Below are 24,803 nucleotides of genomic sequence, written 5' to 3'. Positions count from 1 at the left end.
GTTTAAGTATATAAAGGTAATGTTTACAGAATTGTTCAACAATTTACCACAGTCAATTTTAGAACTCCTTCTTCATCTAAAAAACCTGATGATTCTCATCAACAGAGTTCATGCTACACCTCCCTTCCAAGCTTCTGGCAGCCACTTGTCTCCTTTCTGCCTCTCAGTTTCCCTGCTGAGAATATTTCATATGAATGGGATCATATAGTATGCAATCTTCTTTCCCTTCGTTGCCTTATAATAGCATTTGCATACATGTGCCATCTTTTATGCATCTTTTTTAAAAATAATTTATGTGTATGAATGTTTTGCCTGCATGTATATTTGTCTGCCATGAACTTTACTGATGTCTAAGGATGTCAGAAGAGGGTTTTGAATCCCCTAGAACTAGAATTACAGACAGTTGTGAGCTGACATATGGATGCTGAGAATCAAAACTGAGTTCTCTGGAAAAGCAGCAGGTCTTATTAACCAGTGAGCCATCACTCCAGACCCCATTTGTCTATTCTTCACTTATTGAATATCTAGGATGTTTCTAATTCTTGATCATTAAGTGCTGCTGTGAACATTGATAGATGGAGCTTCCTCATATAGTAGCTATTACTTAACTTTTGACTATCAATTTTCAAAGCACTCTTCATGTTACATGCCTCCTAGCCAAGATTTCTGTATCTTCACTAGTGCCCTTCGTTTTGTCTCTTTTCTTTTTAGATTGATGATACTTAAATTTGTGTTTTAGAATTACAGTATATATTTATTGAAGAAACTTTTGAAAGCAGAATGTTGGTAGATGCGCAGAGATGGTTGTGATAATATAACAGCACAGAAAATTGGCTCTTGTGACATCCTTGCTGTGAACCCTTGAGAAAATGCTTCTCTACTGAGCTTCCATAGCTGCCCTTTTCCATACATTTTACCTAGACATAAAGAAAAACTTCCCATTTGTCCTGTCGTGTAGTTGGGAGTGGAAGTTCCAATTCTGATGCCTTTCTTCTGTTTTTAAATGGAATTATATAATATGTTGTTTACCACTCTAGTTGGTGGCAGTGGGAGAACTGGGCCTAAAAATGAAATAGATTAAAGTCTCATACAGTAGCCAACTTTATTCAGAGCATCAAACAATGTATACTCTTGAGAGTTAAGAATCACACGAGTAAGGTGTTCAGTCACAAGGACAGACCACATTTTTCCATGGAGGCATATAAATAACAATAGCTGGAGTAAATTCACTTCTGTTACACCTGTGTTTTCAAGAAACCAAGGTCACAAGACTTGTTTTTTTTTTTTTTTTTTTTTTTTTTTTTTTGCATTTTTCTCATAAGCACTCAGAATTTTCACACAACTAATTAGACAGTATATTATACATTTTTCCTATGCTCTTATTTCAATTTCAAGAAAACTATATCTATATTTGTTGAATTGTCTTAACTCTGCCTTTTGAGGCCAAAATACAGCAGAAGGAAGCCTGGGTCTTAATTGGTAGAAGATCTAATCCTAGACATAGCTCTGCTTGACTGTGATGACAGGAAGTGGGGCTCATGGGTTTCTGTTACTAAATCAGATGGTCTGCATTTTTTTAAAAAAACAACTCTTGATAAGTAAATTCCCAGACTTGTTACTAAACTGGCTCACACAGAAGCATTGGTAAACTCCCTCCATGAGCCCCCTTCCCCCTTTAAAAATAATGAATCTATCTTAGATATAACAATCCTAGATCCTCGGTCTGGTATTTATTATAGTTCCAAAATGAATTGCCATCCTCCGAACAATAGCAGGAATCACCTTCTTTGGGATCCCTTTCTGGTGTCTGTTGTAACAGGAAAGAAATTTGAGTGTAGCAGATAGAGCTGGGCACCAGACCCAGGTAGAAGGCTGGGCCTGGAGAAGGAAAGAGGGGGAGGTATGTGTGTGGGAGAGAGAGAGAGAGAGAGAGAGAGAGAGAGAGGAGAGAGAGAGAGAGAGAGAGAGAATATATGAATGAGAGAGAGAGATTGAGAGAATATGTGTATATATATATATATATATATATATATATATATATATATTGGGCATTGTGAGGAGATCCATTTTGCATTTTTAAAATGTCTTCCCACTTTGTTCAGAGTTGTGGCAGAGGGTGTTGTAGCAAGGCAGCAGTGGCTACCCTACCTGGGGTCCTCTACAACTTCAGTGGGATGTGTGTTGTGTATAAGAACTGCAAGACCTGCTCCTAAACTGTTGGATATAAGGGTATGGGAAACAGAAGTTTAAAGCTTCATCAAGATGTCTTCTTTAAACAGCTGTGACTATGGTTTCATTTCAGAGATAGAGAAGACTATGGAACACACAGCTTTGACAGTCTTCTAGAGGCACAGAATAAGGCCTGTGTAGATACGAGTTAAAAAATTGGCTTCTGTGGTGATGGAAGCCAGCAAGTTCCAGGACCCCAGTGTGAGGCCGTGGTCTCCCCGGTAGAGCACTGGGTTTGAGATAGCTGGAGACCCAACAGGACCATGCCCTGTGAGGGATGGCATATATCTCCCCACGAGTCCTGTGCCCCCCCCGCCCCCCCGGGTTCCAGACTCCTCCATGTGGTCCCCATCTCTCATTAACCTGTACCATCAGTCACATAGGACACAGGTAGAGGGCATGACTAACACCTTTTCCATATTCATGAGTTAACTAAAGGCCATGGGGGTGTGTGGCTCAATTAAGTTCCTACTCTTTCCCCCTCCCTATTCCATCTACACTTCCATGAACAATAAAGCTTTGAACTCTTGGACTCCATGTGTCTTCTGGGGTCTGCCGCCAGGTTTCCAGCCTTTGGAACCGGACTTTCTCACGTCTATTGGGACCCGCCAGCCGTCAGTCCCCCGCAGATGCTGGCATGGAAAGCCTGCCTGCAGTCGTGTGGCCAGCGTGGAGGGCTGGTCTGCCTCCGCTGCTGAGTGTATGTGGGAGCTGGCAGTGAGGAAAGCCCACCTGGGACCCCGCCGCCGCTTCCGTGCGAGATTGTTCCCACACCCCAGGTTAGGAAACTCAGAACTGAAGATGTTGTCCAAAGTCCAAAAGCAAAGTAAAAAGTAGTCACTTAAGACCAGAAGATAGTATCTCAGTTCTCACCTTTTTGTGAGAGTCTTCTGGGTGAGGCCTACATATTGGAAAGGACAACTCACAACCTGAATATTAACTCATTGGTGAACCAGATGTGGAGGCACACACCTGTCATCCCAGGACTTAGGAAGCTGGGCAGGGGGATTGTGAGATCAAGGTAGCCTAGTCACATAGCAAAGTGAATCCTTGTCCTTCAAAAACAACCTCACAAAAACATCCAGAAAAATATTGGTTCACATATCTCATTGCCTCATGAAATTGCACATAAAACCACTCGAGTGTGCTGTCTAAAATTCTGTTTGGATCATGCTACCTTAAAAATAACTTTGTACCTGCAATTGGACTCCAGAAGTAAGTAGCTCCACTCTGCTGTGAATATGGTCTCGCAGGGAAAGTAAGGACAAGAGGTGCCAGTTCAGCATGTTGGTAACATAAAGCACAAGGTAAATTAGCCAAGTGAGAGTAATGAACCTGTAATATTCCAACACCTAGAAGTCTTGAAGTGATCTTTTTTCCTCAGCTGTTTTTAAGTCTAGTCCTTGCCGCTTGTGACTGGTGCTTATGGTGACTGTGAATTGCCATGATTCACATTTTAAGCAACTGCTTCTTGACCAGCATGGTGTGTCACTTACTGTGCCTTCTAACATTTACTGTTCCTTCTTTTGACTCATGCTCAGTGTGCAGGACCTAGGTCCCAGTAGTACATTCTCAAGAGTAAGATAGCATAGTCCAATGGGAAACCTACAGAGAACACAGAAATGCTCAGAACTGTCAGAGAAAACCAAACACAGATCACACAGCCCCATAGGAGACCAGATAGCACAGTTCTCTTCACACCTAGCTGTTTTTTAGGAAGAAAGGGGTTATAGAAGAAGTCAAGAGAGGGATTCATAACATACTGTGGTCATACTGTGGTCTTTGTCCTTAGATGTGCCTCTGCTCAGGTTATTAATCCATACTTCATAGCATAAAGACAGGAGTTAGACAATAGAATGGGGTTAGACAGTGGGAATGAGGTGACTTGACATTTGCCAAACCTTTGTAAAGCTCTACTGCTCCATTTTGCTTTCCTCCTCTTTTCTTTTTTGCTTAGTGACTGAATGTGAGGCATAAGTAAGGTGAATAATGGTCTTGACAAATATAATGTCTGCCCATGTTCACCCATACTGTGCCCTTGATTCACTCAAAGCCACAAGCCATTTCTTCTTTTATGTTCCTTTTATCTTTCAAGCTTCACCCATTGAGCTTGTTGAAGACGAACTCTGGCTTTTAGAACTACACATTTTCTTGGGTTTTTTTCCTGTTTTGTGGCTTATACCTTCCTTCACCATTTTCCCTTTCTCTGACTTTTCATTGCTGTGCAAAGCATAGTCCTGAACCTACTGTCTCTTCTGGTGATGCACTGTCCCAAGGATCAGACTGTCCTAATGCCTCTGGTGCCCCAGCTATCTCAACAGTGTCCTTCTCATATTTAGAGACATTCAACTTCTCATTTTTCCTTCCACATTATTAGTTCCTCTGGTCAAATCCTGAGTTCACTTTCTCCTAGCACACCAAGAGACAACTTTGCTAAACCTTGAGGGAAAAAAATCCACATCTCCATACTTCATCCCACCTCCACTGCTGTTCACTGCCCAGGCAACCATAGCTTGTTGCCCAGGTTCCAGCAGTAGTCACCTGCATCACTCTCCGTGCTTCACTTTACTTTCTACATCATCTCTCAGCAGCAGATGGAGCTAGAGTACCCCTTCCAAGCCCAGATGGTCAGAGCCACAGGTTGTTAGGCATGGTGGCTCATGCTTACAATCTCAGTATTGGAAAAGCTGCTGCAGGAGGATTGCTGTTAATTTGAGACTATCATGGACAGTGGGTTCAATTGCCCTGACCACACCCAAGCTCTCATCCTCCTGAAATGAAAACCAAGTCTTTATATTAGCCTAGAAATGCACCCCCTCCCTTTTCTGGCTCCTAGGTTTCCTGTCTCAGTGTTTATACCTTTTCACACTCTGCTGCTACAGTCTTGCTACATCACTCCATCCCCAAATCCTTTGAGCTGTTATATTCACCATTTTTTCAACAGCATGTAACTTCCACAGTTCACTGACTGATTTCCTCTTCTTGGGAGCTTTGTCTTCCTCTCATCTGTTCAATGAAGTGTTCTCCATGCAGGTGACACCCCTTTGTCTCCCATGTCCTGCCTGATCTACTCCTGTCTTCTAAAATACTGTTCTAATATATTGTGAAATAACTGACTTTTTCATTGGTATTTTGCACTGGAATGCCAGCTAACCTTTAAAAGCAGGTTGTTCACTGGTGTGCCCCATGAACCTAAAACAGCACCCTACCATATTGTACATACTCAACATCTAGTACGTGCATAAGTGACTTGCCTGTGGCATTTCACATGTGTGATTTTACTCTGGTATTTCATACAGAATATTCTTAACTCTCTGATTTTATAGTTCTGACCACAAGTCTAGAGTTACAAAACAGCTGTGTGTGTGTGACACACACACACAGAGAGAGAGAGAGAGAGAGAGAGAGAGAGAGAGAGAGAGAGAGTGTTGACTAATCTGGAGAACCTTTTTGCATGTATGAGTGATTCTGTAATTTCCCTAACACAGGAGAATCCAGCTTTGGCTGTTGCCATCAAAACATGTAAAAACTGTACTTCGGACAGCGTGAGAGAGAAGTTCCTTCAAGAAGCCTGTAAGTTTGTTGAAACTTTTGTGGAATTCAGTTTGACTTTTTACCTAAATCTAGATGTCATTGCAGGAAAGATGCTTTTACTTTCATAAGTATTACTCATCTTACAAACTAATGTCTAAATTTAGCAGATTTTCATAGGCAGACATGTTTACATGTAGAGGAAGATGCCACATTCCCTTTGTTATTTGCTTCCTATAGCATTCAGCATCTTTGGCTGAAGCTGGTGCATTCACATAAATGGCTCTAGTCCAGATCCTGCAGGTCCCATGAGTACAGAGGTAACTATGACAACAGTTACAGCCTAATGGAACCCATAAGCTACAGATGAGTCAGGATCATGACTAGCTTCCTGCCCTACATAATCAGACAGAAGCCCTAGGAGAGGCTTCCTGTGGCAGCTTCCTGGGTGACTTTAGCTTGAAGTGATTTCTACTACCCCACTCACAGCCTTCTGGCCTAGGTGTGTACATCCGGTGGTGAGGCTGTCTCAGATGAGCTGTGCATTATGAGCCTTCTTTCCTCAAAGTTTAGTGATAAAGAATAGGATCTTGTCTAGCTTGTATAAATCAAACACCCTGTTGTTCTCTCCTCTCATAGGACTTCTCTATTCTTATCCTTCAAGTCCCTGCCTTCTGCCAGCCACTGTTGTTCTCACAGAGCCACATTCTGCTCTTTTTCAGAGTTCGTGTTTAAATACATAAAATGATCGCATGTACTTATTATCTGTCTCTCCCTTTAGTCTTTTAAGCTCTACAGAGACCAGTGTAGAGTTTTGCCTGGGGAGGGCAACCAGCATGTTTGCCATAGTACAGAACCCCAGTGATGTTCAGGACACAAACATTGGATGGATCTCTTCCACTGCATATTTTATGCCACCTAACCACCTAATCTGTCACCACAGAGTAATTCACACTCTAATGTCATATTACCTATATCTTTAGCTATATTCCTTACTCCTTGATTTGAGATTAAAAAGAGGCCTGGCCAGTGACTTTTACCTAGATGGTTGATTTCTTGAGTACATAGGCCAAAGAACAACAGGTAGCTAGTCTTCAGACCTAGCTTCCTGCCTACCTTGAAGGGGTTTTTGTACATTAACTCTTTTTTTTTTTTTTTTTTTTTAACAAGTGCATGTATATAAGCAATTGCTGTGTTGATTTTATAGGACATTACTGCAGAAGTCAGTTATAAATTTCTGTAGAAATAGCCAGGTTAGATTAAGACTGTTTTCTTATTTGGAAGGTTTGATCACTGTTTCAGGAAATATAACAGATATAGTATAGCTGACACACAAATCCCACTCCCTACCCCCAGTCAATAACAGGCTATATTAAGATAAGAGAGATAGCCTAGGCCAGGTAAATGTTAGTTGTGGGCCAGATAGGAAAGATTTCAGCTTCAGTGACAATCTGGCTTCCATCCCAGCTTTCCAGCCCCATCACTGTACCACAGAAACACAGATGATGCAGAAAGGAATGCACAGGCAGGCAAGGTTGCAGTGAGCTTACTTTATAAGCAAATGGCAGCCCTTCACCCACTATCTGGATAGATCAGTGACAGGCTAAACTTCACCTGGGGTTTCTAATGTAGTGTGACAGTTTGCCAGTGACTACAAGACCCTCCTCAGCTCCTTATTTTGTGCTCTGTATTATCTATACTAATTATTTCAAAGGAAATATAAAGTCCTGATAATGATCTGTGATGTCATGGAGAACCAGAGGTGATAGCAGATACCCTGGGTACCTAGAAATTTTTCATAAAATAACAGTGATTAAGCAGTGACCTGAATTTAACAATAAAGAATTTGGTGATATGTTTTGGGTTTTTATTCTCTATGTATTTTATGTTAGATACAAACAATCAAGGGCTGGATAGATGGCTCAGCAGTTAAGCACATGTACTGCTGCTTGCAGAGGATCTGGGTTCAGTGTCCTGCACCCATATCAGGTGGTTCACAACTGTCTGTAAGTCTAGCTCCAGAGAATCTGACTTCTCTTCTGTCATTTCTGGACACTTGCACTCACATATGCAATCTCACTCACAGACAGATACTTTTGCTAGTATTTCCTTGCTTGACATCTTTTTGTTTTTGTTTTTGCATTTTAGCAGTCTGAAGTCCTATGTTTCTAAGTAGTTGCCTTTAAAACTTGGAGTTTCTTTTGAAGTTCTGTAACTCTCTTAAGGTTAGCTTTTGTTTTGATGTTAGAGAGTTGTAGAAATTAGAATGGTTCTGTGTCATACATATATGTGTATGCAGTACATTCTGGATCCTCTTGAGCTTACTCAGGTGGTCAAGCCCTGTGACTTCTGTAAATATCACTTGACGTAGATTTCTTCTGAAAGATAGTGTTTCACAGTACAACATGGCAGCCAGACAGCATCTAGGGTTTCTCTTTCATACACTTCCTCACTTGTATGTGAGAACTGGTCTTCATTAGGGGCCTGAGAGCAGCCATTTATACTCAAGAGAACAAGACCACAGTGGTTAAGTGTTGGCACTATTAATCTTTCAGGTAGAAGTCCCTGTGGTTGGTGGTGGGTATAGCTCTAGGGCGTTCTTTTCCATCTTATTTTCTCTCTAAAATGGGTTTTATCTGGTGTCTTTATGGTGCCATATGCCTTGTTTGTGCCACCTTTCATCCATATCCAGTCAGGATTGACCTATGGCATTGAGCACAAAGTTTTTATGCTTTTAGCCTTGTGTGTGAATTGAGATAGTTTAAAGAAACTGAAAAGGCTTAAAGAGATTAACAGGACACCACTTTCCCCCCCCAGTAACAATGCGTCAGTTTGACCATCCTCACATCGTGAAGCTGATTGGAGTCATTACAGAGAACCCCGTCTGGATAATCATGGAGTTATGCACACTTGGAGAGGTATAAAAACCCCAGCCTGACCGGCCATTGCTGATGACAGCCTCACAGGTGCTGTGTGATAGCCCTCATTTTCACGACACAAATACACAGGTCACACCCCCAAGTATTATATATGCTTTTCATTCAGAAGCTGTGGTACAAATGTCTTCATCATTTAAGCTGAGCATGAGAGGACAGCTGTAGTCCTCACTTTTGTTGAGACTGAAGAGGGTTGATCACTTGTCCCCAGGCATTTGAGGCTATTCTGGACAATATTGGATAAGACTCCCATCTTCAAAATAAATGAAATAAAATCCTCACCATTACATTTGAAGATAGTCCCCTCCACAGCACTGGCAGCAGTTTCCTGTCCATCTAGGTGTATGATTGAAAGAGGTGACAACAGATGCCCAGATAGTTTTTCTTGTGTACCTTTGCCTGAAGAACTAGGTCAGTGATCTGAGGATGAGGGAAGCAGTGGTAAATCCAAACAGCTTAATCCTCTGAGAGTTCACTTGTACTCTTTCAGACGAACCCATTACTCAGTTTCTTTGAAAACTATGAGTAACAGAGTGTCATTGGTCCTGTTTGACATTCTCTAAAACATGGAAACTAGTTATTCATCACCTCTAGAACAAGGTGGGATGCAAGCTTGCTAGAGAAGCAGGTCCTGAGATCCACCCAGGCTGCTGAGTCAGACTCTCAACTGGGCAGGGAGTTGGCCAGCATTCCCTGTGCACCACCCCCTCCCTTCCCTCTGTCCTCTGTTCCACATCAGCTGGAGGGTGACCTGTGGTTTGGATTTACAGGTTTGTTTTATTATGCTCTTGCTTTTGAGGAGTTTGCTAAATACCATTGCTAAATGCTTCCTATTTATTTATTTATTTATTTATTTATTTATTTATTTGGTATAAATTGGGGTATTGATAAAACCCCATATAAGCATCTAGCTGAATGAATGGTGTCAGTGGTAAGACTGGTCAGCTCAGGGGGAGAAACACCCAGTGTGTGACCATTTTAGGTTTCTGCATTCAAACCATGGATGAGGAAAGAAAGTGGACTCCTCTTTCTCCTGTCTTATCCTCAGACACTCCCTGAAGCACAGCAAAGCACAGTAGGCGTAGATGGTATGTGCTGTGTGCTGTGCTTGAAATAGTAACTGTCCTTTGGTTTTATGAGCATTACTGTCTAGTAGTGCTTTACAGCATCCTTTTTTTCTTTTTCTCAGGCTTATTTCTTGCATGTTTTAGAAATTTGTAGTCATAAAGATTTAAGATTTATTTATTTATTTATTTATTTATTTTATATGTATGAGTATATAGTAGCTGTCGTCAGACATATCAGAAGAGGGCATCAGGTCCCATTACACATAGTTTTGAACCACCATGTGGTTGCTGGGAATTGAACTTGGGACCTCTGGAAAAGCAGTCAGTGCTCTAAACCGCTGAGCCATCTCTCCAGCAAAAGGATTCTAATTTTAAAGAGGATTTTAAATAAATAATAATTGTTTGATCTTTTAAACTTTTATCAAAAGACCTAAAGTATAGTACAATTTAAAATCCTTTTGGAGAACTGGGCATGGTGGTACATGCCTTTTATCCTCGTGCTCAGGATGCAAAGGCAGGCAGATCACTATGTGTTGGAGGCCAGCCAGAGTTACGTAGCAAGATTTTGTCTAAAAAAAAAAAAAAATACATAAAACAAACAAAAATGCATTTAGGAACCTTTACAGTAGTGTTGAGTGTCTTTTGTGCTGTTATTATCTATACTCTGTCTCTAATTATCTTTTTTGTCTTGGCTGTTGTTTCAAAAGCTGAGGTCATTTTTGCAAGTAAGGAAATACAGCTTGGATCTGGCATCTTTGATCTTATATGCCTATCAGCTTAGTACAGCACTCGCATATCTGGAGAGCAAAAGATTTGTTCACAGGTAAGGCATTCATGAAGCTGCATCATTGCCTTCTGATATAGGGTAAGCAGTATACACCGAGATATTAGCTTTTCTTATCACTAACAGAAACAACTGCAGGAAGAAAGGATTTATTTTGGTTTGTGGTTTCAAGGGGTCTGGCTGTGGTTGTAGGGAAGGAATGGTAGTAGAAGTAGCTCTGTTTGTAGCATCAAGAAGTAGCCTGGAACCAATCAACCATGGCCTGTGCTAGTGACCTTCTTTTTCACTTAGGTCCCATCTCCAAAAAGTTCCACAAACTCTCAAAACAAGCCAACATCAGCTGGGAACCAGGTGTTCAAACACATCTGCCAGTGGGGGTACATTTCAGCACTAAACCCTTAACACTGATAAACAAGGAAAGTTACTCTCTGTACACTGTACATACTTGTACATACTTGGTGTATCATTTGAGTCTACTGTTCATTCATTAAAAAGTCAGACATTGAGCCAGTCATGGTTCAGCATGCTGTTAATCCCAGAATTTGGGAGGCAGAAACAGGCATATCTCTATGAGTTCCAGGCCAGCCTGATTTACATAGTGAGGCTCTGTCTCCAAAGGTGGGCCAGGGGTGTCAGGTCCTTTAAGAGGAAAGGGTCATGGCATGTTAACAGACGGAAGATTGTTGTCATAAACCAGCCACAGAGGCTCACACTGTTAATCCCAGTATCTGAGATGTTGGTGCTAGAGGAGTTGCATGGATTCTAGGCCAGTCTGGGCTGCAGTGAGGCTATCTCAGCCTGCCCCTGGAAGTGCTCCCTCTGCCCCTTATCTTGTATGATGCTTTTAAGATATATGTTCCTTCCCCAAACATGAATCCAGAGCCTGTACTTGTGGAACAGTAAATGCATTGAAATGGCCTCAAAGCAGATAATACCTGGGACTTTGCAGAATATCTAAATGTTGTAAAGTTACATGGTTGTCATTCTTCAGAATATCACTTAGAATTTGGAGCTTTCAGTTGGAACACAAATGAAAGTCCCTAAATTCTAAGGATCATGGCTGAGTTACTATTTTGATGTCCAGTATTATAGCAGACTGCATCATAAAAATTTTTCTGAACAAGTGCTTACAGAGAACTCTGTTTATGGAGAGTTATACTGACCATGTATCACTGCTTGTCACTGTGTGAGTTTACTGAGGTAATGAATATTTTCAGTGTTTGAGAATACATTTCACCATTGTTCATAAGAATAATCAACTCATTCTTAAAAGTATCCTCTAGAAGGAATACATATGAAGTGAAACAACTTATGAATCTCTTCATATTGTATATAAACTGTTTTTCAAAATACCTACCTGTATATGTAATAATTATGGGTTGATGGGACTGTTTTAACTGTGCTTACAGCTCCCAATTTTTCTTTATCAGGGACATTGCTGCTCGGAATGTTCTGGTGTCTTCAAATGATTGTGTAAAATTAGGAGACTTTGGATTATCTCGATATATGGAAGACAGTACTTACTATAAAGGTGAGAAACCAGGGCAACAACTGAGAAATAGGCTCTGAATCATTGATATTTGGGTTGTTAGGGGAAGAGTTGGTTTTTTGAAAGGGTCTCACTATACTAGGTCTCACTAGACTAGTCTTAGAACTTGTAACCTTTCTGCTTTAGTCTCCCAAATCCTAGAATTACAAATATACACCAACACACAAAGATTTTAATGCATCTTTTTAAAAAGTGTGTCATGTGTTTGCTGAGGTCCAAGACCAGTTTAATAGAGTAAGTATGGCCTTGTGAGCCAAAGGTGCTTGAAACTTTTGGACAATCACAACACAGACATTGCCTCAAAGTAACTCAAAACAGGTTAAGACTTACAGACGTAAAGAGATACAGATGTAAACTTTAGAAGAAACAACATAATAACTCTTTGAGATCTGAGTTTAATAGCGACCATTAAACATGCCACCAAGAGCAAAGTTTATTAAAATATAAAATTGATAAATACAATCATGCTGAAATTAATTGTATTTGTTTTATAAAGGATGAATGACAAGGTACAAAGCAGGATAAAATATTTGCTAAGGACATAAATGACAAAAGGTAGACTCCAGCATATGGGAGGAGCCCTTAAATGTAAACAAAGGATGCATTTAAGTACTGAACAAAAATATGAGTACACAAAGATTGTTCCTGGTCTTAACCACTAGGAAAATACAAGGTCTCAGGCCCTGTAAGATAACACTTCATACTCATCAGAATTGCTAAGAGTAAAGTAGTGCCAATGTAATAGAAACACAGATGCAGAGAAACACATTATTTGCTGTTTATGAAAGTGAAAAAGTGCCTGGCAGTGGTGGCACACACCTTTAGTCCCAGCACTTGGGAGGCAGAGGCAGGTGGATTTCTGAGTTCTCGGCCAGCCTGGTCTACAGAGTGAGTTCCAGGACAGCCAGGGCTACACAGAGAAACCCTGTCTCGAAAAACCAAAAAGAAAAGAAAGGAAGGAAGGAAGGAAGGAAGGAAGGAAGGAAGGAAGGAAGGAAGGAAGGAAGGAAGGAAAAGAGAAAAGAAAAGAAAGTATAGAACTGATCACGCAGCTCCCAGTATGACACAGCAGTTGTTTTATGGGCATTGATGCCAAAGAAGTAAGACCTGGTTTCACACCAGACTTCAAGCAGCTTAGTGGTAGGCTGCCTGCTTAGTGTATGGGAGTACCTGGTCTAATCCCCACCCAACTCTTATCAGTTCAGATCGGAGTTCTTTTCCCCGAAGATCTGATGCTTCATGAACTGTTCCTGTTTCAACCATGATTTCTCAACATAAGAAATAGTTTGGTGATTTTAATCTACACTTTTCACTATTTTGAAATACGTTTCATATCTAGTTCAAATCTTCACTGATCCTAAAATTTTACTATAAAGTTAAATTCCAAATTTCTGTGTATGAAGACCAAGATTTTGTATCATTTGAACATTTAAGATAGCTGAAAAATTCATATAAATACCATAATCACTGATCAGAATCAAAGGTCTACAAAGAGGCTTGCTGCTTACAGAGGAGGAGCGTTAAAGCTTGTGCTTGTTCCTGATTGCTCTGGGCCCTTCCCTCCCCATGCTCCCTGTTGTGTTTCTCTTCTGCGCATGGGACCGTTGGCCTATTCTTCGTTTGTTACTCCTGGTACCACATCTGATTGTGCTCCTTTGCCTGCCTTCAAGAATGAGAGTCCCTTGAGGAAAAGTGCCCTGTGTGTTCCATTCTGCATCTGGAGCATTAATGAGGTTGTGCCTCACCTCTGGTAGGAAGGAGTGTTTTCAGGGTTGCTTTGATACATTTGTTTTTCATTCAGTTGCTTCTTCCTGCTCTGCACATATCAGTGAAGACATAATCAATCTTGATCCTCTATCAATTCCAGTTTTGTTCATTCACATCTTTGCTAAAGTTTATGACTCCACATTAATCCTTAGGATGATTTTTTTTTTAGTTATTCAGGGTATGCATAGGGCAGTAAAACCTTTGAGCTTTCCTAGGCTCTACATTTCCATCTGAGGTCTGTCTGAGCCAGAGGACTTGGTTGGGAGGCAGCACATAACTCTGGCTTCTCTTAGCAGAGCAACTCCAGGCAAGTGTCTTACTGGGTTTGAACCTTGTTTATAAAGAATAGAACCACCAAGCATGATTCATTTTATGATTTAAGGTTATAATCTCTATAAGATGTGTTTATTATATGTACTTTCTGAAAGCACAGTGTTTGTGTCTGGGTCAGCTTGGTAGAGCATAACTGGTCTAGCAGGAGTGGAATGTATATTCTTTACATGGGACATTTGTAGAGCAAAGGTCCCAATTGCAGGTGAATGAGCTCCAGGATACTGGGAAGCCTCATATCATGGGCTATGTGTTCTTCCTGACATACAGAGATTCTGCCTCAAATGAAAAAGGGAAGTCATCCAAGTTTCCTGTCTCTACCCCAAATTAACCAATTTTCACCCAAAGCACCAAGTAAATGAGTCATTCTTCCAAAGAAATGGATGCCTATGGGTCAGAGCTGATGCTTTTTATTTTGATGCCAAAAATCTTGACTAGCTTTGTTACTATTTAATTAGCTAACAAAGAAAATTCATTTTCTAAAATTAATCTTCTAGCTTCCAAAGGAAAATTACCTATTAAATGGATGGCTCCAGAGTCAATCAATTTTCGACGTTTTACCTCAGCTAGTGACGTGTGGATGTTTGGTGAGTATTTTTTTTTTTTTTTTAAATAAACCGCTGTATTCTACAAAATAAAGCTAGCATCACCTAAAACTCAGCATCTTCAGAATGAGCATCTCTTGTCAGATGCTGCCACAGCATCCTCTGTGGTCAGTATGGCCTGTCGTCACTGTTTCTGCTCTTATCTGTCTGCCTTCCCCAAAGGAATAGCTGCTTGTTTTCCTCTTTCTGTTGTCCTTCATTCTCCCACTGTTGCCAATGTGTAGGTTCTTCTGGCTCAGTGAGTTACTGCTAGCCCAGAGCATTTGTATTTTTGTCCTCTGTCTCTTGTTCTGAAGCTGCCTGTCTCCAGGCTTGAAAGCTGGCTCTTCTCCTTTGCCTTGGTCTTTACACACATTCTCTCCCCCTTGCTCTGTTGGCTAGATTGTACTGAAAGTGTTGTTCTGCTTATACACTTTCTGTACTTGTAAAGTGACTGATTCTTCTTCCTGTCTCCAAAACTGTCTTTCCTGATGTTGGTCTTTCTGTCTGGAATGCCTGATTCTTATACCTTCTTCTCCAGCTGAACCCCATCTAACCTAAAATGTCCCCTCTTTTGGGAAACTTCACATAGCAGGAATCTATCTATACTCTGCTTTATCTTCTGTCACGGATACTCATCTGTGGCTCTTGTGGGTATTCTTGAGTGAAATTATCTCTGTAAAGTTTGAAACTGCTCCAGAACAGAAATATAATTGTTTATTTAACTTCTATAAGTAAAATTAACCATAGATATCAAACATTCTTTTTCTTCTGTCTGAATGCTGTTGGTTTTAATCCATTTAGTTTTTAGGCAGGGTTAGCAAGGCTCTGTGTTCAGTCAGTACAAGTGCAAGTTGGACTTGGCCATGTAAACCACAAGGCAAGATACTCACTCATCTTCTCAGGGGACTCTGTGCTTCATAGGCTAAATGCCCGTTTCTGCACATTTTAACATTTTTGGAGTATCTTAAGATTTTATAGTTGGCATCCATTGGGACATCTTTTAATGCAGTTGTACTTGTTGTCTTTATGTGAACTTTGTTTTTAAGTTGTATTGTTACTTTGATGTACGGTTGTTTTAGGAGGTTTTTTGGTAAGAAAATATAAATGGTAAGAAAAGATTATCTCATAGGTACACTGGCATTATTTTCCCATCTTGCCATATAATATAAATGTTTACTATTTATCATCAATATCATCATAGAGTTGACTGTAAAAATATAATATTTAAAGAAATGTAATAACATTTTGGAAGTTAAGGATGAGATACATAAACTTCAAAAAAGATGCCTGGAGACGTGATACAATAGTACCATGACTGATAATACTGTCCTGGTTCCCAGTGAGGAACAGGATACAATAGTACCATGGCTGACAATACTGTCCTGGTTCCCAGTGAGGAGCAGCTCTGTCTTTAGCAGCAGTGAGTTATTTTTGTCAGGGACTCTTTACAAATTTAGTTCTATGAACTAAATTTGGGACCAATTTGAAAATTGGTTCCAATGAACACATAATATGGCTTGCCTCCTTAGAGCCACTTCATTCTGCCCAGTCTGTACCTTCCTCCAAGGACCTTAGTTTTAAATGTGTGCTTGAGGATAGAAGTAGATATAAAAGAATTATAATTTCCCTGGTAGACACAGGAAGAGCCCCTTAGAACTGGCCTGTCCAGAAGGCACAAGACGTAAGGAGGGTCAGAGGACAGAGTGGCTCTGATGGGACACTGAGAAAAGACCAGCACTCCATGCCACCACTGTTAGTGTCAGTGCTGTTATATTTGCTCAGTTGTTTGAAAGATGAACTCTTTGGTGAATAAGAAGATGGTAGACAGATCCTTGCTTCCCAGAGTTTGAGTGGGTATACCTTCTAAGGCTCAGTCATGGTCTTTAGATGAGATGGATGTTGTGTAAATGAGATATAATGCCCTTGTGTACCTTGGTGAAAAAGAATTCAAGCTTTCTTGAGCTTGAGACTTAAATGATAGGATTTCGTTTTGTTTGTTAAGCTTAGTGACTATATTTAAAATCAGTGTGGCCCTACGTTGGTGGTGGGGCACGTAAAAAAAAGTCATTGGGGATTTGTTTTTTTGTTTTTTTTGTGTGGTTTGTTTTTGTACTGGTTAAAGCTGGGGACATAATATAGTAGCTGGTAGACTACTTGCTAATCCAGAATTTTTTAGAAATAAGCCATCGAGGAAGTTCTGACTCTGATGTTCTTGGTGCCACATGAACTAGTTGTTGCTATTCCTGTGTTTTGCCACCATATTTTAGGCTAGTTGCCCAGCTCTGCCAGCTGCCTATCTGGTCCCTTAGTCTGGGCCTTTCTCTCTGGGTGCTGAGCTCACTGCACTGTTTTCGTTCCCACTCCGCAGGTGTGTGTATGTGGGAGATACTGATGCATGGCGTGAAGCCTTTTCAAGGAGTGAAGAACAATGATGTGATCGGTCGAATTGAAAATGGGGAAAGATTACCAATGCCTCCAAATTGTCCTCCCACCCTCTACAGCCTTATGACGAAATGTTGGGCCTATGACCCCAGCAGGCGGCCCAGGTTTACTGAACTAAAAGCTCAGCTCAGGTAGGAGTGGGGTGGCGAGAGCCTGGGGCGGGGGCAGGTTTGCTGCTTCTCCTCCTCTGCAGTCATAGTTCTGAGATGGTTATGTTAGCATATCTGAGGTGGAACTGCTTCTTTAGAACACAGATACTTTGGAATTTGAATTGTCTATCTTGTTACTTTAGAGCTATCAGTGAATTAGATCTTCAGTTCTTACTGAAGCTCTGATTATGATCTTAATTCATTTACCTACCTTTTGACTTAGCAGGCTTGATCAGACCTATCATTAGAATGACCCAGCTTACATCCCCAATCTCATCACATAGAACTCCTCCATGGCATTTTGTGCCCCAGCCACACCTGACTATTTTATAACTCCCTTGCCATGGCTCTTGACCTTTTCACATGCTTTATTCTCAATCTCTCTTTTCTACTTGATGAACTCCTGTTCAGTCTTAATAATCTAGCCAAAATGTTCTCTCTCCAATAAACCTCCCCCCATTAACCCCATCTCCCAAAGAGAGATCTTTACTTTGGTGCCTTTTGAAAACTACTGCTGTTGTATTTAAAATATCTGTTGTTTATTCAGAAATTTTGTGCTAGGCACTGGTAGGTACTAGGTCTTGAGGAGTTACTAGTCCTCTAGAAGCTCATACAGAAACCAGCATCTGCAGACTACCCTAATTCTGGGTCTGAGAGGGTTTAGATGAGCTGTGTCCTTGGCAAGACTCGTCCTGATAGATGTCACCATATCCTCCTCATTTCTGTAGCTCCATGCTGGGGTTAGAACTGGGCACCAGGTGACTGAAGAAAAGTTGGTTGAGTCTATTTGAACTGAACTAGCACTTTGATAAGATTGTGTTTTAATATAATTCACAGGATGTGCAGACTGAAACAGATAATATTTTGGCTTGGTATGTGCTGCCATCTTCTCTCAAATTTAGGGGACTTGCCTGAACTTGACTTCTTTGTTTAATGGCTGTATTGTTTTCAAAAGCATCTCCAGGTGTTGCAGGACAGAATGCTCATCTAACTACCTACTGCTCTGCCACTTCTATAGGCCTTCAGGAGCTGTCTCCACCTGAGGCTTCTTGTGGGAGTGTTTCAAGGAGGTCAGGTCCCATGGGAGAAGTAGGCAGTTTATAAAGTGAGTAGTGTTTGCTAAGTACATTTGTGTCCTCGACCTACAGAGCTCAGTAGTCCCACTGAAGAGACAGTGGCAGCTGTGGTCATTTAGTGCAGTAAGACCCACTTCCATAAGACCACTCCACTCTCAGCCCTGGATATGGCTCCTTTCTCTGCCACACAGCTCTATACTGCTTTTCTCATGGTAGGCTTTTGTATGCCTGTAGCATACAGTCTTTTCTCCTGAGTTTTCTTCCATCTGAAATCTGAGTCTTAAACTGCTTTGTATTCTGTGTTGTAACTGTTAGAGCTGCTTTGCTCAGCAGATATGTTTGTTTTGCTGGTTGCTTTTTGCTCAAATCCCCTTTGATCTTGACAGATCCTAGCCTTGAAATCTTCTTGTTTCTGATGAGAGATCCATCACCTTCTCTGTACCCACTTCTTTGCTGACTTTTCCAGCTTAGTGTTTCTGACTCCCGAGTACTCCTTTCCTTACAGACATGATATTCTACCTCCGGTACTTAGACGGGTCATTTCCCTGCCCTAACTTTTGTGTGCTGTATGTACCTTTTCTCAGTGCCTGGCCCTGCCGCTCCCTCCATCTATAGCTTTGGGCTTGCTATGCTCAGAAGCCTCAAACTTTGACTGTAAGTTTCCTGCAGTACATTGTACTGTCTAAGAAACAGAGCTGTGCCTTCTCTAAGCCAGCTTCTCCAATGCCCTCAGCTCCTTCTCATCTCTCTAGCAGTAACTGGTGTAGTATGACTTTCTAGGAAAGTATTGCTGCTGCTCAAGCACCTTCCACTGGCTTCTTTTGTGTCCAGGCAAAAGCTGAAAGGATACATTTAGGGCCGGAGAATATCTTGACCTCTTAAACAAGGCCAGACTCTACACACATGAAATGGATCTTCCACTGGCAGAATCCTCCCATCTTTCTTGGCTTCTGTGTCCTGGCCCTTCTGTGACTTCGCAGCCTGCTCTTAAAGTCCCTGTAGCTCTCTTGGGTTAGCCATGCTCCAGCCAGCTGCACCTGGACTGCGCAGGTCCTGGGCATGGAGCACAGATGATGGAGCGCTTTCCTGCCCTCGAGGAGCTCACAGTCTAGTATGTCTCCTTCCTACTAGACTGAGGCTCCTTGAGGACAGGGATCGTCATACTCACCTCCCGCCAGGAGCACAGTGCACATGTGCTTCTACTGTAGCAATGGCTATCTTGTATGCAGTGACTGCAGTGCAGTTGGACTTCACCTTTGGAACATTTGTAGTATGGCCAACATTAGACATTTGTACTGTGTACTTTATAATACAATTTCTCGTTGGATTTTCCATGAGCAACATGTCACAATAATTAAATGAGTTCTATTATTAAGGTTTGCTTCATTTATATTACATCCAATTCTTTACTACAGATGCAGGTAGCCCTTTGCCATAGTTGGAAATCAAACATGATTCCCAAATTTGTCCCCTTGACTACTTTTAAGGAACTCTTTGAGCAGATGCATCACTACAAAATTCTCAGCTGAACTGTAGGTTCACTGGGACTGAGCACTGAGAAAAGGCACCTTCAGATACTTGTTACTTAGTAAAGATTCTTGGCCACATTTTCTTGAATGGGTCCCTGAGGTTCAAGGAAGTTATCTCTTTGTGACCTTTTCCATGCTCACAAGGGTGATCTCATGCAGATGAGATTAGCTCTTGGCATTTCTGTTAGGGATGAACAGTTTCTAAATGGCAGTATTTTATCATGGTCAGTAAAAAATTCTCATATGCCCCCAGCATTTTGTTATTGTTTTGTGACTGGCAGATATAATATGCATTAAACATTTGTATTGGAAAGTCCTTCCTGTGCCAAGGAACTAGAATAAAGAGCTTTTGGTGCTTTTGCTCAATAGGAAGATTTCCTAGCAATGATGTCATGGAATGCAGCATCTGTGCACATAATAAAGAGCATCTGTGAGTGTGCTTGGCTCATACTCAGTTCCTCAAGTCCTTTGTAGATAATGAGGGCAATAGATAAGCAGAACTACCAGGCTAGCTTTGTACCATAGCTTCTCTGCACCCTTTGGGTTTTATTGATAGAATAAACATACCAACAACAGAGTTGAATTCTGGGTGATCAGTTTGGTGCATTTTCACGTGACTGGGAACCCATGTCAACAAGATTTTCAGTCTAAAGCTCTACCAAAGCTGCTGTTCCATGCCATTCTCCTGGCAGTGGCTCTTTCTGCCTTCTTTGATCTTCATGTTCAGGGTATCATTGGGTGGCAGCCTCTTTTGCTTAAAGCTTAGTTATATGGTATCCTGGTAGTCATGTCTCCTCCTCTGTGCCAATGTCACTGATATGTAGAGTCCTTTTTTTGAATGATGAATACACCATTATTGATTTGATAATCTTGTTAGTGGTGGAAGTTAGGGTGCTTTTACGTTTGGGATTGGAAAACTAGTAGTTCATTAACACAGCAGCATCTGAACAGGAGGCTTGCTGTCAGTTATGTATGTACATAATGTATAGTGGTCCACACAGGTTGACATTGACAGTTTTCAAAGTGAGCAGAACTTGAGTTGTAGTGACAATAGTTTTTTTCAGGTTTTGTTCTATTTTTTAACCTTTGGATACTGCCATGTGTTTCTAAGCAATCCTTGTTCACACAAAGTAAGAGGATGTATAAGTGGTAAGTAAAAGCAGTTTCCCAAGACCTTGTGTGTTGTAAAGAACATGTACCCACTGAGTAGCAAGGCCTGTGTTTTGAGCTGCTGTCTGTCACTGAGTCCTTCAGAAAGAGCATATGTATTGATATCAAGGGTCTGACCTCTGTAGTGAGCTTCATAGTCACATCATCAAAAAGTGACAGTTATTGAGCTCTGCGTTAACCTAGCATTGTACCACAGACCATCGTTGTTGCCCTTGCTGTGGGAGTCAGCATTGTCTCCGATGGTTTCTAAAACAGAAGATTAAAACTGTAGAGAAGTACTTGACCTGACATGAGCTACAACTCAGGAGGCCATCAGAGGCCATTGGTCTAAGTCATCCTTGATATTGATATTGCATGGCTAGTAGGTACTAAGCAGGTCTTTTTGGATCAGAGAGCACTTGACTGGTGTTCTGGTTATCAGAAAGCAGGTGTTATAGAGCTCCTCTTGCACATTGAGTATCAGAAGGTATGACAGCATTGCCTACTTTCAGGGTTTGCTGTGAGATGTCTGTTTTCTTGGTAGTCTTAAATGTGCTACATTTTCTTTCTCCAGCCCCAGTAATCTCACAGACAATGGGGCACAGATGTGAATGTTAATGACAAAGTAGAGTCTACAGAAGTAACTTTATGCAGGCTGTATCCAGAGCCTGGTTCCAGCTTGAAACTGCTGGGGATTCAGGGATCTATATGTGCTGCAGGGTGGGGCTTTGGAGTCTTTGTTTAGCTTTCTGTTTTGAGGGTCTGCTGCTGTTCAGCTTTATCAGTACTGGCATTTAGAAGAGTCTATTTGGTCTGGACTGCAACTGCAACTTAGCCTGGTGGCTGCAGGCAAAAAGTTCTTAAGTTTTTTCATTTTGTATCTTGGTGTCCTACCCTCAAGACACCTCAGGAAATCAGTGCAGACTTCAGTTGACATGTGAGGCTTTTGGGTGGTTCTGTCTTGTTAATTGATGTGTAGCTGTCGAGGGAAGAAAATTTTTCAAGAAATATTTAAGCTGTGACAAGGTATTTAGCTTTCCTGTAGGAGCAGGATCACAGATAACCCGTGCTGATTTTTAGAATGAAATGAGACAGTTTATCAAAATCTTACATGTGCAGGTGTGGACATATGCTGTCAGCCTGGAAGGCAGTAGTAACATCAAAGCTTTTTCAGATCCAAAGTTACAAGGTAAAGTGCCCTTAGGACAGTGTGCTGGAATTTAACTTAAGGCAAGCCTTTCTTGCTACTGGTACAGGAACAGCTAGCTACTCAATTTCTTAAACCACTGTACTAATAACACTTTGTAGTCCTTCAGTTGTCCTACTTGGCAAGTTTTGAATCTAATGCCTGTCTTGATTTAATGGTAGAGGATGCTGTGTACTTTTAAAAGTAATTCCCAGTTTCAAAGATGGTGTCCCACCATCACCTCCTGTCTTCATGCCAGTGAGTTCTTCCTTGGTACCATCATCTGAGGGCTAGATATTATCCAAAAGAAAAGTCTGTTGTATGTTTCCCATTGAGCCCTTTAATTTCCTCAGATACCTGTAGCATCAACAGCTTTCTCAGAAATGAAGTGTAAATAGTCCATCTTAATTTAGTAGGGATTTTGTTCAAAGTTTAAATTATTTCCTTAAGAAATTATGTTTCTTACCTAATTCCTTTTTCTCCATTGGTTCTGTCACTCCTAAATATTCACAGTATTTATCTTCCTAGTTTTCAGCCTCTAGTATGGCTTTATGTTTGGTCTGAGGATACTTGAGAGTTAGGTTTCACAGGATCTACTCCTGAGTACATCCATATAACCAGTAGTTCTCAAACTTCTCTAACCCTTTAATACAGTTCCTCATGTTGTAGTGACCCCCCCCTCCCCAACCATAAAATTATTTAGTTGCTACTTCAGAGCTCTAATTTTGCTACTGTTATGAATCATAATGTACATATTTGAGATGCATGATATCTGATATGCCATCCATAAAGGGGTTGCAACTCACAGGCTGTCTTAGTTAGGGTTTCACTGCTGTGAAAAGACACCATGACCAAGGCAAGTCTTATAAAGGACAACATTTAATTGAGGCTGGCTTACAGGTTCAGAGGTTCAGTCCATTATTATCAAGGTGGGAACATGGAAGCATCCAGACAGGTATGGTGCAGGCAGAGTTCTATATCTTCATTTGAAGGCTGCTAGCGGAATACTCACTTTCAGGCAGGTAGGAGTAGGGTGTTAAAGCCCACACCCACAGTGATATACCTACTCTAACAGGGCCACACCTCCCAACAGGGCCACTCCCTGGGTCAAGCATATACAAACCATCACACAGGTTTAGAACCAATGCTCCAGACCATGTCATGGCTACTACTTACTTAGATTGCACAGATCATCCAAAGGATGGACATTCTTGACCCTCATTAGAGAGCCTGAGGCTTAGAAGTCATGTGTCTTAGTTAGGGTTTCACTGCACAGGGTTTATACTACATAGCTCCCAAGGGGTAGAATCAAGGTTTGATCTACTTTACCCTCTAGAAACTGTTTTCTTGACTCTTCCACAGTATACCTGTTGAGGGCCGACTTTTAGCAGAAAGCGGTTATCAGCTTTGCAGCCATCTTGAGCCATATACCCTGACATGAAACTTGGATTACAGTAGCCTACAACAGCTGAGCACACTCCGATAATCTTGGTTTAGATACCTTGAGATTAAAGGTGCGTGAGATTAAGGGTGTGTGAGATTAAAGGTGTGTAATTTAAGAGTGACTTAGAAGTGTAGAGATCAGATTTAGAGACAAGACCTAATGGCATGATTAAAGGTGTGACCAAAAGGCATGGCTTAGAAGTGAGACATATAAAAGGCAGAGACAGAACAGAACCAGACACAGCAGAGAGAAGACAGGTAGCAGGCACTTGGAAGAGAACTTGGAAGAAGTAACTTGGAACTTGGAGGGACTAGGAGCTAGGGACTAGGCACTAGGAACTCAAGACTTGGGACTTAGACTGAAGAATAAACGGGATTGAATTACACTCTGTCTGGTCTGCATTCTTCGAGTCCGTCCTCACTCTCGCTTTTGCTGAACCCTGACCCGCGGACCAGAGGGGCAGCCCGGGCCTCAACCTTTTGCTCGGGCCGAGACATTTTTTTTGGCCACCCGAACGTGGGCTAGTGCGGTTCTCAACAGTTTCCTATCTCTTCTATACTTATCTTTGCTCTGATTACTTCCTATTACCTATTTTATATGTAGCAGGAAACATCTGACCTAATGGAGTTGTATCTCAGCTGTGACTCACATTTGCTATTTAACACCCAAAGCATCCTGTGAACCCCAGTGGAGCTGTCAAACAGATCTGCTGCAGCTACCATAGTTCCTTCACCATTTTCTTTCTCTCCACACTCTCTTTAGTTTGTCTTGATACCATGTACTGGATTTTGTCTCTAGAGTTAGTGCCCCTATGTCCACAAATGTCTCTTTTCCTCTCTGGAAAGTGAAGTGTCTAGGTCTTTTCTAGGTGGCTTCTCCTATGCTTGAGGTTGATTAGAGAGATGGGACAAGTACATGAATGTAGGAATATTAAAGGAAAAGTCAAGCATGTAATTGGGGTGGAGGCAGGAGGTTGCAAGTTTGAGGCCTGCCTGATCTACATGGGGAGAACCTATGAAAGGATATGGAAGGAAGAGAACGCCCTGAA

General features: G+C 41.3%; 1 protein-coding gene across 24 annotated transcripts in view; it reads left to right on the top strand.

Annotated features, from left to right (window-relative positions):
- Ptk2 (protein tyrosine kinase 2) overlaps positions 1-24,803 on the top strand; it is a 205,413-nt gene that overhangs the window by 139,372 nt on the left and 41,238 nt on the right. For all 24 annotated transcript variants that reach the window (XM_076911473.1, XM_076911471.1, XM_076911472.1 and 21 more), the window contains 6 exons: positions 5,718-5,802; positions 8,578-8,678; positions 10,471-10,586; positions 11,978-12,078; positions 14,691-14,780; positions 17,149-17,353. In XM_076911473.1, the coding sequence (XP_076767588.1) occupies positions 5,718-5,802; positions 8,578-8,678; positions 10,471-10,586; positions 11,978-12,078; positions 14,691-14,780; positions 17,149-17,353 (698 nt within the window). The remainder of the gene's footprint in view (positions 1-5,717; positions 5,803-8,577; positions 8,679-10,470; positions 10,587-11,977; positions 12,079-14,690; positions 14,781-17,148; positions 17,354-24,803) is intronic.

The sequence above is a fragment of the Arvicanthis niloticus genome, chromosome 13 (genome assembly GCF_011762505.2).
Source record: "Arvicanthis niloticus isolate mArvNil1 chromosome 13, mArvNil1.pat.X, whole genome shotgun sequence".
Classification (NCBI taxonomy): domain Eukaryota; kingdom Metazoa; phylum Chordata; class Mammalia; order Rodentia; family Muridae; genus Arvicanthis; species Arvicanthis niloticus.
The sequence above is the reverse complement of the archived record's forward strand: the minus strand, read 5'-3'. Positions and strand labels throughout refer to the sequence as shown.